Source organism: Mustela erminea, chromosome 5 (assembly GCF_009829155.1).
Source record: "Mustela erminea isolate mMusErm1 chromosome 5, mMusErm1.Pri, whole genome shotgun sequence".
Taxonomy (NCBI): Eukaryota; Metazoa; Chordata; class Mammalia; order Carnivora; family Mustelidae; genus Mustela; species Mustela erminea.
The window spans coordinates 141,844,132-141,859,615 of NC_045618.1; the positions used below are offsets into that span (position 1 = coordinate 141,844,132).

General features: G+C 61.8%; 1 protein-coding gene across 5 annotated transcripts in view; it reads right to left on the reverse strand.

Annotated features, from left to right (window-relative positions):
* Positions 1-1,375: 1,375 nt before the first annotated feature.
* CCDC85C (coiled-coil domain containing 85C) overlaps positions 1,376-15,484 on the reverse strand; it is a 73,210-nt gene continuing 59,101 nt past the window's right edge. For 2 of the 5 annotated variants that reach the window (XM_032345239.1, XM_032345237.1), the window contains exons 3-6: positions 8,768-8,872; positions 5,385-5,480; positions 4,476-4,574; positions 1,376-3,781 (exon numbers count right to left, since the gene is read on the reverse strand). In XM_032345239.1, coding sequence (XP_032201130.1) covers positions 3,692-3,781; positions 4,476-4,574; positions 5,385-5,480; positions 8,768-8,872 — 390 coding nt within the window. In that variant the 3' untranslated portion in view covers positions 1,376-3,691. Of the gene's footprint in view, positions 3,782-4,475; positions 4,575-5,384; positions 5,481-8,767; positions 8,876-15,484 lie in introns of all 5 variants that reach the window. The other 3 variants (XM_032345238.1, XM_032345236.1, XM_032345240.1) reach the window with 2 other exon arrangements.

Here is a 15,484-nt window from a genome sequence, read left to right on the forward strand (position 1 = left end):
TTCTTCAGCACAGAAGGTGGGGCCCCAAGAGGCAGTTCTTGCCCTTGGCCCTGGGGGCTGAGGGGCGGGCAGCAGAGGGACATTGGCCTCGCAAGCCCCAGACCTGACCCCTGTCACTCAAGGCAGCGCCCCCAGGGGTCTGCCCTCACAGACGAGCTCTTAGCCCCGCCCCATGCCTGCATGGGCTCCCCTCAGAGGAACCTGGGTGGTTCCGAACCAGCGTGGAGCTCTCACATGCACCCATGCAGATGGGCTCCTGGGTCCCACGGGGGCTCGGATTGGAAATTTCTTTCCACTCGCACCATCCGAGTGGCCGTTTGTGGTCTCCAACACTGGGCAGAACCCCCATGCCCAAGGTGCTCCCCAGGGCTATGGCCCTCTACCCAGCGGCTCCCCAACCCGAGAAAAGCACTGCGCACCCACCACAGAGGCTTACAAAGAGCCTTTATTTATCTAGCGCAAAGTATACACTATCACAATCTTCTGTTACTCCTTTTACTAAAATAGTTCAAATCAGTGTTTTTACCACACTATCAAAAGTTCTAGCGCTTTTTCTCTCCCCAAATCAAAGTGGTTCAGTGGAAGGTAGAAACGGGCACAGGGGTCCACAGCTCCCAGCTCCACCTGGAGCCGGGCGAGGGGCCGGCCCCGGTTCTCACGGCGGGCACCCACCACAGAAAACAGCATGGCTGACGGCCCGGGGCCGGGAACCAGACGTTCCAGCCCGATTCCAGAAAGCAGCACAAATACCCCCACCCACCCACCCACAGTATGAAAAATATACACCTCTACCGCTCCGCTCATGCATTTCGCTTGTTTCCTTTAAAAAAAAAAAAAAAAAATCAGTAGTATGTATTTTGTTTCTTCTCAAGTTTCCAAGAAAAAAAAAAATGAAAGGTCACTTTTTCTGTTTAAACACTGATGTGTAGTGTAGCTAATAACTTTTGGATAAAAATGTGCCACCCTAAAAAAATGTGCTCAGCAGATTCTGATCCCAGGAAGGGCTTGGCCACCTGGGGCGAGGCTGGAAGGGTGACCTCCATCACAGTGGGAACTGAAGCCCCAGTCCAGATGTCACACGGGGCTTCAAGATCTAGAATCAGTATGAAACGTAAAGGGACCTTTGTGAAAGGGCACCGAGTTCAGCAACCCCCGTCCCCCACCATGAGCTTCGACAGCTAAGGCTCCAGAGGGGAGATCACCCCACATCACCTGATGCATGTCCGAGCTGCTGGCAGGGCTGGGACTCGTGCTTGCCTGGCCCCTGGCTGTCCCCGCGGTGAGGCTCCTCTGATCCCCTCCAGCCTGTGGGCTCCCACTGCATCCACCCAACCCCTGCCCTGTGGGGCCAGGCAGAAGTGCTGCTGGCTTTTTATTTATTTATTTTTTTAACAGCTTATTACGTCAGATGACTGTCACAGGTACAGTTCTGTCCTTGAAAGCCATCCCCATGCACTTGGCTCAGGAACATGAGCAGCGGTGGGAAGGAGAGGTCTGCGCCCGGCTCTGCTGCCTGTGTGGTGCACAGGAGGATCCAGGCAGAAATGCCCCACCTGACCCCCAGGTACCCCATAGCATGATGGACAGGGTCACCTCCCTGAGGCGGGGACGGTCCCTTCGAAGCTGTTCTCTGGGCCAGTGTGCAGGAGACCTGCAGACACCAGGGCCCTGACTTATTGCTTATGTTCAGTGGTGGCCAGGCCGGCCTGATCCAGACATGACAAATGGGCTCCCGGATGTGGGTTCCACCCAAAATGGACCCACCCCCCACCTCGGGCTGCTCTGTGGTTCTTTGGACTCCCAAGATCCAGAGGGGAGCCTCTGTCCCCCAGCTCACTGCCCACTAGGGCAAGAACTACTTGGTACCATGACCAAGGATGTTCCCTAGCTTTCGATGCACACCCTAGTGAGAGGGCACTCACCACCTGACCTGCGGGCAAGCTCCCTTCAGGGAGAACCCAGAGCTCCCTGTAACACCCAGGGTGAGAGGAACGTGCCTGTTGCTGTCACCACACCCACTTAGCATTCCCTGGGCACAAGGGGGGCTATAAGCCTTTCCCCTGAGAGTGTACAACTCCCCCACGGGCGCCGATGGCTGACAGGTGGTGGGAATGGCGCGAAGTCCCCCTGGGGCTCTAGGAACAGGGTGGCCTCCCCCATCCCCTCGCCTGGCCCCCGTCCCTTGTGTGGGCCTGGATGAGGCCTGCCCGCTGCAAGTGGCCTCCTGGGCTCTTCGAGTGCTTGAGGCATGGAGCCAAGCCCCACCAGCCAGCGGAGGTGGCGGGAGCAAGCAGCCATTACGGCCGGTGCCCCCACCACTTCCCAGCATCTGTGAGCTCGTCTATAATGTGCCCCACCACCCAACCTCTGGGCCTCACCTTCCTCAGCAATTTCAACATTTCTCTATCTCATCTGTATTTGTATATGGTCATTTACACGGAAGGTCTCGTTTGATCCCGAGCCCCACAAAGAGGGCCTGAGGCTGTCCCTTCCCAGTGGAGGACACTGAGGCTCAGAGAGCGAGGTGGCAGCACCTGTGAAGAGGCAGCAAGGCAGTGGACCCCACTCGGTCCCCGGCTCCGTCCGGCCCAGCCAGCGGCAGCTTCTGCAGCAGTGGGAGCGCCCGGGCGTGCGGGCCACGACGGAGGCCCGGGCTGAACCCAGCTGGTGGCCTCGGGTGGTGAACATGGCCCAAAGAACCTGAGACCTCGTCTTCCCACCAGGGGCCTGGAGAAGCTGAGTGACTTGCTGAAGGTCACACAGCCAGTTAAAGCCAGAGCCAGGTCGGGCTCCTTCCAGAGAGGGCAGAAGTCCCCCACCAGCCAGCCCGTGCAGCTCCGTCCACAGTGACCCCGGCTGGGGCCGGGCTCCGGGGGATACCAGAGGCCCAGCTCGGCCCGGTGCTGCCCACCTGGAGAGAGAGCGTGGGGCTCGGCCCAGAGACTCTCCACACAGCCTCCGAACTCCCTGGCCCATCATGTGAAACCACAGAGATGGAGAAGCCTCGGGTCCTGGGCAGGAGGGACCCAAAAAGCTAGGGCATGACCTGCCCCGGAGTGGGAGAGGAGACTCTGCAGCGAGTGATGTGTTCGGGGCTGGGGGAAGCACCCTGAAACCAAGCAGCAGCTTGTAGCAGGGAGCTGGGCGCGGGGCAGGGTGGGGGGGCAGCAGTGCCAGAGGAAGGGCCTCAGGGCCTCCAGCCAGCCACAGACACCATGAGCTTCCCTGTCCACGATCGGACGCGGGTCAGTGAGCTGGGGTTCAGGCCGCAGACGGGTGAGAAGGGGTGCCCCTTGTGTCAGGTCCAGCTGCCGGTGGCCTCTGTCCAGTGTGAGCAGCAGCCAGCGGGTAGAAGACTCGATGAGGTGCCCCTTGGCCAAGGCCGGGCCCAGCCTGGGATGCCAGGCCCTGAGTCCCCACACAGCCTTCAGCCTCCCGGCAGCGGGGCCCCAGAGCAGGGAGGAGGCCGTTTGGGCCGCTCTGCCACGGGGCATGGCCGCAGCCTCTTGTCTTCGTGTGCTGGTGCGTGAGGAGGGAGACGGAGGCCCGGCTGTCATCGCGCTGGACCCACGGGAGCCGGGGCACGGAGGGCGGTGTCCTATGTACAATTCACCACAGGAAACAAACATGGGGGCCTGCAACTCATCCTGGGTGCCCTGCAGGGCCAGTCCACGTCCACAGAGAAGCAGCCCTACAAAGGCCCCTTGAACTGGTTCCCAGACAGGTGCTGCCGGATGGAGGGCTTGGAGCTGGCCGCGTCCCCTAGTTTTCGCCAGACCACCTGTGGATGGGGTGAGCTGTGAGTGCAGAGCCCACCCGAGCCCACCTGCTGACCCGGGCACCCACACTGCCTCGGGCCCCTCAAAATCACCCAAAAAGTCCCCACAGCCGTGCGGCCCGGAGGGGAAACTGAGGCCACGTGAGGCCCAGAGAAGCAGGAGGCAGCAGAGGAGGTGGGTACAGAACACCTGGCCGCAGGTGAGGCCCAGGTTCTGCCCCTGCTGCCTCCTAAAAGGGTCCAGAGATGACACACCCCAGCCAGGCAGGTCAGGGCTGAGCTCCCCGTTCTGGGCAGCCACAGAAAGAGCCCAGCTTCCAGAAGCAAATGCGGCCCCAGCCTTGCAGGCCCTCAGAGCAGAGGGTCCTGCCCGCACCGCGGGTCTGAACACCACCTGTGTGGCCAGCAGGCACTGGGGGCCACTGGGGGCCACGGGATGGGACATGCCGGGTGAACGGACCCAGTCCGAGGGGGCTGGGGGTGGAGCTCCAGGAACGGACAGGTCTGGAGAGGTCAGGGCCCCCACTCTCAGGGGGAAGTGGGACAGGCAATGGGGGGAGGACTGGCCAGGGCTGTCCAGGCTCCAGTGCCTTCCCCCAGGCCTCCAGGTCACTCCGGGACCCGCCCTGCTCGCAGCCCCACCCCCTGGGCCCCAGACCCCAGACCCCCGCCACCAGGCCCCGGGGAAGTGTCTCACGTTGCACATCTCACGGACGATGGCCTTCTCCTTCTCACTCAGGTCCTCCTCACAGCTGTCCTGGAGCTGCCGGTCCAGGTTCTCGTGCACCTCCAGGACCTGCAGGGAACCGGCCCCAGGGTCAGGGGGAAGGCTGCCCATGGACGCCAAGGATCCCGAGCCACTGGGTCCCAGCCAGCATGAGGGGCATAGAGAGACCCATGGGGGGGGTCCTCCTCCCTCACCCTAGCGACCCTCCCCCAAGGTAACATCACAGCTGGGGGTGAAGCTGAAGCCGGGTCCCCGGGGAGCAGGGAGGACAGGCTGGGGGGGGGGGGGGACTACCCTCAGACAGGTGCGCTCATGCCAACTGAGGGCCCCCAGCAAGCACCCACTTGCACACACAGGGTGAGTGTGTGTGTATGTGTCCCAGTCACTGTCCGCACCAGTTTAAGAATGCTGTTATCTGTGCAGACAGGCCTGCACACCCGGGGCACCCCGCGGGTGAGGGGCAGGGGGCACGGCCACGGTGGGTGTGGCCCAGTGAGCCAGCCCCCCGGAAGCTGTACCTGCGAGCGAGGACGGGCCTCGGAGGCCGGAGCCTAGTCCCACCCCAACCCTGCCCCCACCTCTCTGACTTAGAGGGGGTGCCCGCCCTCCCCTACCTGGCCCAAGTACGTTTCTGTCACTGGGATGGCAGATGGGTGACAACCTACTGCCAACCGACACCTCCAACTCCCTCCCCCAAGATGTTCCCGGCTCAGGGCCCCTCCCCACCGCCCTGCTGCTCCGCCATGCGCGGACTCAGAGCACATGCAGCGTGGAAGGTCTGGGGTCCGCACTTCACTAGGGACCTGGGCACCACCCACCCCTACCCCCGTCCCCCGGGGAGCAGCTTCTGGGTGCGGGTGGGCGGGGCCTGGGCCTCACCTTCATGGCGTGCACAACAGCCTCGGGCTTCTGTCCCGCAGAGCTGTAGCCAGAGGAGGGGGGCGAGGACAGCTCAGGTACCGTGCAAGCTGGGCCCTGTGGGGAGGAATCGCGGGGCTTAGCTGGGCCCCAGCGGCCCGCGGGGGGTGGCCAGAGGGGCACCCGGCAGCAGGGAGAGGTCCCTGACTAACGCAGGAGAAGCTGGGGGCCGAGTACTGCTGGTGAGGAGACGGGGCGCGGGGCCCAGGCCGGGGCAGAGGACAGGGGGCCGCCCCAAACCCCACCGCAACTCGCAGGCTCCTCTCTGCAGCCCACGTGCGGGGTTTGTTCTCTGTTTCCCAGAGGAAGTGAGGGCAGCTCAGAGAAGGGCAGGGGCTGGCAAAGATCTCCCAGCAAACCCCAGGGCTTGCCCCCTTCCCCCGACACCAGGTGAGTGGGCCAGACTCCGCCCCCACGGGGACACTCTTCTAGCCCTGAGCCCTGCCTCCCAGCCCTGAGCTTCCGGCCCGTCTGGCCACCTGAGGTGTGCCACCAAATTCAGCAAGCATTTTTTTTTTAATAAAATAAAATAATGAGTGCGCTTATTTATTTTAGAGAGAGAGAGCAGAGAGCATAAGCAGTGGGAGGAGAGGGGCAGAGGGAGAAGCTGAGCAGGAGCCCGAGGCGGGGCTCGATCCTAGGACCCTGGGATCACCACCTGAGCCGAAGGCAGACACTTAACCTACTCAACCACCCAGGCGCCCCTCAGCAAGCACTTCAGATGGCAACCCGGCGCCCAGCTCCCCACAGCCCGGGGAGCAGGGGACAAGGCCAGGTGAAGAGGGGAGTCCGCCTTCTGGAGTCAGGCCCACCTGTGTCAGAGGCCCCACCTGTGTCTGCCCAGGGCCCCCAGCTGCTTTTCAATGGAATTACTGGACGCGTTGGTGTGCCTCAAGCGGTAGGGGGACCCCCGACGTCGGGCCCCAGTGGATGGAGCTCCCTGGGGCCAACACAAGCCGGGAGGTCAGAAGACCCGGGAGTGGGTCTAACGGGAGCCAGCAAGTGTGGGAGGCCAGACAGAAAGCGGCAAGCGCCCTGGGAAGTGTGGGTGCAAGCAGCCGGGGAGAGGCCGGGGAGCCGGGGTGCCCTGCACATCCGTCCCTCCTCTGAGTCTCAGTTTCTTTCTCAGTCACTGAACCCCAGTGACCAGGTAGACTTGGTGAGCTGGTTTCTGGGGCCATCACCCGGGGAGCCTGCTCAGCCCAGCCATGCTCTGTGGGCTTGGGCAAGGCTCTGAAGTAGGGCCCAACCCACTTCGTGCCTCAGTTTCCTCATCTGGATGATGGAAAGGGTTCCGGTGTCCCAGGTTGTGTGCAGAGCTCTGGCACGCTGTCCGATGGGTGCAAAACACACACACACACACACACACACACACACACACACACACACACACGCGCGTGCACGCACAAGCCTGCCCGAAAGCAGGTGCACAGAGGAGAAGGCTGGGCGCCCTCCACCCTTGGCCAGCAGGGGGCGACAGCCACACACGCTCAGCCCTGGGAGGTACCAGATGCCTGGCCCCTGGCACCTCCGGCCTCCGGTCCCAATCTGTGCGTAGGGTTCCCTGAACAGCCTGCTCCCTCCGTAAGGGCACCGGGGGCTGCTTCCCAGAGCAAAGGCAGGAAGGAAGCCAGGAGTGGCCCGGACAGCCTTTCCCTGACCCGCCTCACCAGGCTGCCAATGAGCACGTGGCTGCAGGTCCTGCCCACGAAGCCCGCGCCGGAAGGGTAATGGGGTCAGAGGTAAACGCCATGGGGCTGGAGCTTGCGGGGGACGCTCCCCACAGACAGCTTCTCCCAAAGGCCTCTCCGGCTGCGGCGGGAGGGCCAGCCCGGCGACACCTCCCACTTTCACGGCACCCACCCCCCCACCCGAGAAACCCCCTGATTTGCTATCTTCCTGCACCCCCATGTGACAGATGAGGGCAGGACCATGGGTCTGACAGAAGGCTCCCAGCAGGGCTCAAACGGGGTCTGGGGTTCCAGAGCTGGTGGCCAAAGTGGGGAGTCGAGTGTGTCCCCAAGAGAACAGAAGCCACACGACCACACGACCACTTGTCCAGAGCATTCGCAACGGTGCTCCCCATGCCGGGCGAAGCGTGGACACCGCCCAGACGTCCAGCCGCTGAGCAGGGGTGGGGGAGGGGGTGCCTGCACCCATGGAATATCGCTCGACAACACAAAGGGAGGTTCGAGCCCACGGCATCGCCTCCAAAACACAGCGCCCCGCAGATGCGGCCAGTCACAGAGGGTGGCCTGTTACAGGGCTCTGTTGCTAAGAAATGTCCAGAATGGGCAAGTCTGCAGAGGCAGGAGCACACCAGGGGTCGCCCCGCCAAGGCAGGGGAGAGTGGGGAGGGGTGGCTAAAGGGGGCAGAGTTCCTCTGTAGGGTAAGGAGATGTTCTATTGTGATAACTACAGCAATCTGCAAATATGCTAAAAACCAGTTAAGTGAGTCCTCAAAAATAAAGTCAACTGACAGGGCGCCTGGGTGGCTCAGTAGGTTAAGCGTCTGCCTTCAGCTCAGGTCATGATCCCAGAGTCCTGGGATCAACCCCTGCGCTGGGCTCCTTGCTCAGCGGGAAGCCTGCTTCTCCCTCTCCCACTGCCTACCGCTCGCCCAGCTTGTGTTCCCTCTCTTGCTGTCTCTCTGTCAAAATAAATAAATTTTAAAATGTTTTAAAAATAAATAAATAAAGTCAACTGACTCGAAAAGAAAAAAGGCAGACGACCAGTCTCCCCCCAGGGACTGTCAACAGCCTTGCCCCTGCTCCCGGCAGACTGTACTCAGCCCCCTTCCGCGGCCAGCTCCTTCCACGGGGCCTGGAGTCCCAGGGCCTGCTGGACCCTGCCCCACGGCACCCTGGCCAGTGACCTCCATCAGGGAAAAGCTCGGGGGCCCTGGGCAGACATGCAGCCTCTGACTCAAGTGGGCAGGGAGTAGGGAAAGTAGACAGAGACAGAGGTAGGGAGGGCGGGGACAGCCAGCCTGGTGAAGAAAGGGGGTCCAGGTCCCTCCCCACAGGGTCACCCGTTTCACCATGGGATCCACTGACCTGTGGGCTATCTGTCCCCCAACTCCCAGGACCTCCCAGAAGACACACCGGGTGCGGGAGATCTGGGCCCCCAGCAGCGTCAGGCATGGAGGGTCCCTCCAGGGCCCAGCAAGGGCTTGCTGCCCTAGCAGCTCCCCAAGAGTGTTCCTATAGAACCTCTGGGCCCCCCCTGGCCCCGGCAGGTCACGAGATGGGCTGAGCCTCACGCCTGCTCTACAATGTGGACCAAGGACCCTGGAGGCACGGGGTCCCCAAGTGAGTGGTGCGGCCCTAGGGAGGGGCTCTTACGTTCTGCAGGGAGTCCTGGTAGGTGGGCGGGAGGCTTGCCAGCTGGGACTCCGAGTGGTACGGGGAGAAGCCTTTCCGCAACGTCCGGAACTCTCCAGGGCCTGCCTGCTGCGAGGGAAGGGGACAGGTTAGAGGGGAGTGGCTGTGCTGAGGGGGCCAAGGGCCGCGCCCTGTCAGCACATGGTCAGCTGCTCCTGCCTGCCTCTCCCCCAGCACCGGCAGTGGGCTACACCCTCCCTCCCCTCTCCCTGCCCCATCGGTCCTCACGGCCACCCTGTGTTGGTGCCACAAGGCCGGAGGGCTTCAAGCTGCCCCCCAGTGCGTGCTTTATCAACGTTTCTCGAACGTTGGAAACGAATAAATGACTATGGTCTCCCACACCCGCCTCCTTCCTCTGCTCCAGCATCCTGCACTGGGGCCCCCCACCCCGCGCCTGGCCTGGGGAACACTCCCTCCAGCCCCGGCGTGGGTGGGGGTGCTCCTGCCTCTCACAGGTGAGTCTGTCCCTGTGAGGTGCTCAGGCTGCCCTCAGCCTCTGCCGTCGGACAGGAGCTCCCAAATGTGAGCCCTGTGTCCTCCCCTCTATGTCCACAGGAACCAGGGCCTGCTTAGGAAGGGGGGAGGGGGCTGCAGGAGGGACAGAAGGCAGGAGTGCACCAACATCTATTTGGCCACGGGATTTCCCTCAGGGCAAAGCAAATGCCCCCAGGAGCTGGAGGCCGGGATCGGCAGAGGGAGGGGACCCAGGGGTCACGCTTAATCCGACACAGGCCCTCTGAGAAGGAGCCATGATGGCCTCTCGGGCCCTCTGCATCACCAGGGGGCGTTTCTGGCCCAGACATCTTTTTCGACTTCAAAGGATCAGAGGGCATGCTGGGGGGCAGACAAAACACACAGAAGGTCCTGGAAGTTCCCAAACAAAGCCTGGAGGGCAGGGGTGGAAGGTGAGCAGGACAGCTCAGCAGCCACGCCCGGGGGCGGGTGGGGGGTCACTTCCTCCTACACACCAGCTCCCCCCAACACCCCCGCTGCACTCCCCACCGGCCGGGAGGGATGCACACACAGCCTGCTCCCCTCCAGCCAATTGCTGGACCCAGACCCGGGTCTCACGAGTCTCCAGCCTCACCGACTCCCTGTGATCTGCTCTCCTGTCCCCATCAGACCCAGGCCCGACCCCTCGGTCCCAGGGGCCAGGTCAGAGGGCACAGAGCAGCTCCCTATAAGGGTCTGGGAGACCGGAGTAAAAATGCAAGGCAGGCAGGTGCCCCTTGCTCTGGAGGCTTCCAGAGCAAACACCCGACAGCAGATCCAAGCCCTCACCGCCTGCTCTCCACCCCTACCCAGGCACCCTGGCCAGAGCGGAAGGATTCCCATGGCCTCCAGGAGAACCTGAGTGTGAACAAAGGTCACCAAGAGGCACAAGACAGAAGTGGAGACGCCCCCTCCAAGGATGGCCCCTGAAGTGTGGCAGGGTATCCCCAAGAACCCTTGATATGTGATTGCCCCCAACCCCCGGATTACGGCCTCTAACCAGAGCCATGTTAGTCCTCCCTGGCCCAGCCAGCGGTCCGATCTAGCAGCGCCCCGTCACCAGGCACCAGAAAGAGGCCACAGTGCTAACCCTCACTGCCCACCCTGGGGGGCTCCTCTGCCCATCAGAGCACCTGTGCCTCCCTGACTCGCCCACCGTGGGCAGGGGCGTCAACCCAGCTTCAAGCGAAGGCAATTCTCTCCCTGGCCAGGTGTCTGCGACAGTTCTAAACTCTTCTCCAGCAGTGTGTGTTCTAAACCCAATGACACTGCGCATCAGCGTCCAGTGCCACCAGGTCCTTGTCGGGCCCTCTGACCCTATTCTGTGGGAACACGCCTCACTGGCCTCAACAGGCTGGCAGAAAGGGACCAGGTGCAAGGCTCAGCCCGGCGCACACACATTGACATTTGGCCACATGGCCAAGGATTTGAGCCACCGCTCTCTCCGACCGGCCTCTGGCACCGGGACAGCTGGACGTTGCCCTGCCCTTCCCCCTCGCCGTCTAGATCCTTCTCTGTGCTCAGTCTCACCTCCCACACAGCTCCTCTGGCCCAGGACCCAGTAGGTTCAGAAGCAACTCACGTGCTGTTACTGAAGACAAAACAGGTTTGTGTGGCTCCTCCCTCCACACCAGATAAACTCCCGGGGAGGATGTGTGTGCACAGGGGGACGGGGGGGAGGGTTTAAATCAGCGCGCGCAATTCCCACCCCTGCCTTCAGCGATCATCTATAAATATTCGCACGTCCACAGAACTTTCTTAGCGACCCAAAAAGCTGGCGGGGAAAACACACAATCTCTCTCATTAGGGGCAATGTGACTAATGATGCATCAAAATGAGGGACCATAATTGCACTTAAACCCAAATTAAAAATCCTGGGATGCGCCTGTTGGTGCCCTAGAAGAATGAAATCCCGAGGTTTTTAACGCGGAGGGGCAGTGGAGCTGAAAGGGCCTTCTGGGGTGGTTGGGCCTGCACCTGCGGGGGCTCAGGGTGGTTCAGGAAGCACGGAGAGGAGTCTGCCCTGCCACAGTCCCCAACATGGGTCCCTCAGGACACAGGGAGAAAGGATCTGTCACACAGAGTGGCGGGACTCCCACATCCTTAAAAGTAAAAGAAGCATCATGTGCGGACAGAGACTTGCCCCCTCTGGCAGGGAGGGAGAGACCCAGGTGGCCGCAGGGCTCCCAACTCCACTTAAGGACACAGAGCCTCTGTCCAGGGCTGTCACTGCACCGCCGCCAGGCTCCGGGCTGCCGTGCACTCCAGCTACCCCAGCCTCTCTGAACCCCCGGGGTCCTGCAGCGAGCTCCCCAGCCATCGCCTTCCAGAGGACTCCTGGGGAACACCGTCAGAGGGGTGCTGGAGCAGAAAAGTCAGGATACAGAGGAAGGACCCCGCCCAGCTCCCCCACCTGCCTACTTGGGGCTTCCTGTCTGGGCAGCAGCTGCAGGCGGGCTCACTCCGGGCAGCTAGCCTCACCTCTCCTTCCTGCCCCCAAAGGGCTTGGGTCCCCATGGGACCACGTGCCGCAAGAGCACTTCCAGTGTGTACCCGACAGGGAGGCAGTGTCTGACAGGTGACACGGGGACTGCTGTGGGGTATCCGGGGTGAGCCCTGATGCAGGGACATCCAGAGACCACTCAGACCCCCGGGCACGGGCTGGGAGAGCTGGGTGAGAAGGGCCATGGGAGGCCGGGGGTCCCCGCTCTACTGTCATTATGTGCAAAGCTGCCCGTGAATGCCAGCTCGGAGAGGGCAGAACCAAGGTACCCTGGTGGTGGCCAGCTCCCAGGAAGGGACAGCAGGGGACCCGCAGAAGACAGAGAAGCACACAGCACTCAAAGCAGTCCCCACGCCAAACACCACTGCAAACATGTCCCGCCAGGCAGCTCTACCTGAAGCCAGCTTCTCGGGCGGCCGTAGGGACGGGGCAGCTGGAAGGGAAGAGGAGCGGTGTCACCCAGCAGATGCCAGCCACAACCCCCTCCCCGCCATTCCCCTCCCCGGATACCTGTTCACCCAAAGCTGCCGGGACCTCAGTTGGGCCGGGTGGGCACCTCCGGAGAGCCCCCATGTTTTTAGAAACCCCCGTGTCTCCAAGGGCTGACCGGGAACCCGGCCCCCTCCCAGCCCTCCCAGGGCTCATGCGGGGACCCCGCAGACCCGAGAGGCCAGCCCACTACACTGGCCTGGAGGGGCCCCAAGATCCCGGCATGGCAGCCGGCAGAGGCAAGGAAGGGGCACTGCGAGGCTGCTCACAAGGGCATCCTGCTACTACCTACCAGCCAGACTTAATCTCCCTTAGTTTTCAGAGAACCCGTCTGCAGACCATCAAGAAAGACAGGCTGCTACGTGGCTAGGGGCCCAGAAAGTTCTGCCTCGTGAGTGCTCCGAGCGGGCCAGGGAGGTCCCATGTGTGGCTAACAGGACTTCACAGGGCGATGGCACCACATCCCAACGCCCCACACCATTTCTGGCCCTAAATCCCAGTTTTCAAACCTAGGGGTGTGTTTGCTGCCAGGACCTCGTGGCTGCGGCTGACGGGACAGCATGTGGTCTCACCCACCACAGTCATCATCAGCCCTCACGGGTCCCTATGACAGCCCAGTACTTGTTCCAATAAGGTGAGCGAGGGACAGGCTCAGGACCCCGCAAGAAGGGGTGAGGGATTTGGGGGGCAAAGACTCATGAAAACCAAATCCCACCCGGGCTGGGGGAGTCTGGACAAATCCTCAGCTTTCCAGGGCTCTGTTGTTTGCACGGAAATTAGGGTCAAGAAGGGCACCTGGCCACCGGGTGGCCCACGGCTCTCACCGCTGGCCAGCCCTGGTCCTCGGGCGTTGCAGGATCGTCATCCCTTTACACCTGGGGCAGGTGCTCTTAGTGTCCCATCTGACAGACGAGAAAACTGAGGCCCAGAGAGGTGAAGCCCCTGGCCCCACACCACCCAGCTGGTAAGGCAGCACTTGGGTGATCTGAACCTGGCCCTGTGGCTCTGCCACCCAGCATGGGGCTCACAGTGGACAATGATTAAGCCTCGGGGACAGAGGTAGAATTCCCCGTCTCTTTCTGCCCACGTTGCTAGCAGACCATGTGCTCGGATGCCAGAAAGAAGAGGTTTCCTCTCTGGCTCAGGGAGAGGCAGGACCAGCTGGAAGGTTCTGCTAACAAAGTAACAAGAGCCCTCCAGGGGTGCAGAGACCACCCCACCCCAACAGAGGGAACAGGACGTGGCCACCACCCTAGACGGCAAACAGGCAGAGCAGGGACGGCTCAGAGCCGGATAGCCAGCGACCTGTGTGGGAACACAGCACCGCGGAAATGCCGGAGGCCAGCTTCCCTGGAGGGCCTGGGCAAGGAAACCAGCCCTCGGGATCACCCATCCTCCTCGGGGACTCAGATGACAGAAGCAAGGTCCCAGCACAGGCTGAGTTGGTGGCAGGCTATTCCCCTGTCCCCTGTCCCCCAGCCCAGATGGCTCAAAACGCAGACAAGGGCCATGGAGGAGCCATTCATTTAGGGACACAGGGGTGAGGAGGAAGGGGGTGGACCCGCACGGCCGCCTCCACTCCCTTCCATGGCAGCTCACGTTTTCTCGGCTCCTGGGCAAACAGGGAGGCTTCATTCATCTGCCCAGTTGGGGTGGGGGGGGGGGAACCAAGGGAACCAAGAGCCAAGCCCCAGCATCAATGCCAGCCGCCCCCACCCCAACCCAGCCGGGCACAGAATCCCCCAGAAAAATAATAACGTGTGCAGGGGGCTCGAGATGAATCATCACAGAGGAAGCAGCTGTGTTGATGAAATTTTAAAGCCAACGCGAGAAGGAAAACACGAACTGCAATATAGTAATTTAGTTCTGTGAACACGCCGGCACATTTTTAATTAAAGCTATTTTAGAGTTAAATAGAGGCCATGAGGGGAGGGGTGGGGGCAGTGGGAAATGGGGGCCGCAGAGGATCTCCACCCTCTGGCCCAAACCCTGAAGCCACGCCCCCTGAAGGTGGTTCGAAGACGAATCCTGCTCTCTCCCGCTTTTCCCCAAAAGGGAGGTGCTCTCGGCTCTTTGCAGAGCTGGAGGTTTCTGAGCAATTTGATTTCGGTGAGGAGACTTATGTGCCAGCATCATCAAGTCAGACAAGCCAGGGCCCATGAGGTCCAGGCAGAAATCTCTCTCCAGGATTCCCAAATCAATCCCTTGATTACCTCCAAAGATGGCATACTCACTACCTTAGTGAAGCAGAACTTCCTTATCTTGGGCAAGAGCCAGCCTCCCCTCCTGCCTAGGACTCTGGGTGGGTAGTGGCCAGGGCCTCCCCAAGATGTAGCCACCCCAGTCTAGCTGTGCTAAGCACTGGAGAGGCCAATGTGACCACTGAGAGCCAGCATCCCAGTACTTGAGTGGCTGACAGCCCAGCAGACCTGGGGGCTGGGCTCCCCAAGGGAGAATCTCAACAACTAGCAGCTCACAGGGCTGAGAACCCAGACTAAGTGCCAAGCCCCCTGCAGGTGGTTAGGGAGGCTGTCGGTAGGAAGCCATGCCTGAGCTGGAGGCCAGGAGAAAGAAGAAAAAGTAAACCCCTTCTTCTCTGGACTCTCCTAGAATGGGGCCAGGACTGTCACCGTGGGCCTGCAGCAGCCCCCTGTGCACACAAGCCCTGCTAGCTGGGGAAGGAGGTGGGCAGGCCTGGGCCTGGTCACCCCCATGCCCCTAGGACCATCCGTTACACGTAACATGTGCACGCCCATTTTCCAGGTGAGGAAGCAGAGCGGTGCCATCTAGGCTGCCACAGGAATACAGAAGCAAGTGACATTTGAGTGCCACCAGGAAGCCAGGAGCAGGCCAGGGGGCCCCCCACTGTCCGTGTCGCTCTCTCTCATCTCTCCTGCGTGGCTCAGAACAGCGGCACCTGCTTCTGCAGCCAGCTCCACCGACCCACCCTCAAGGCCAAGCTCTGGTGACAGCAGGTGACAGGGACCAACATCCTGCCAATGGTCATGGCTCCTGGGAGCTTTTGCAGACTGTAGGTGGAGGGCCAACACTTCCACAGCAAGAAGGGGACAGGTGCACAAGGCCCTGGGAGGGGAGTGGGGCGCTGAGGCCCCAGCACCACGAGGCTGCCCCCTTCTTGGGGTGCTGGGTGTGGCCCTGACCCCTCTCACTGGGAGACCCCGAGCAGAGGCCCC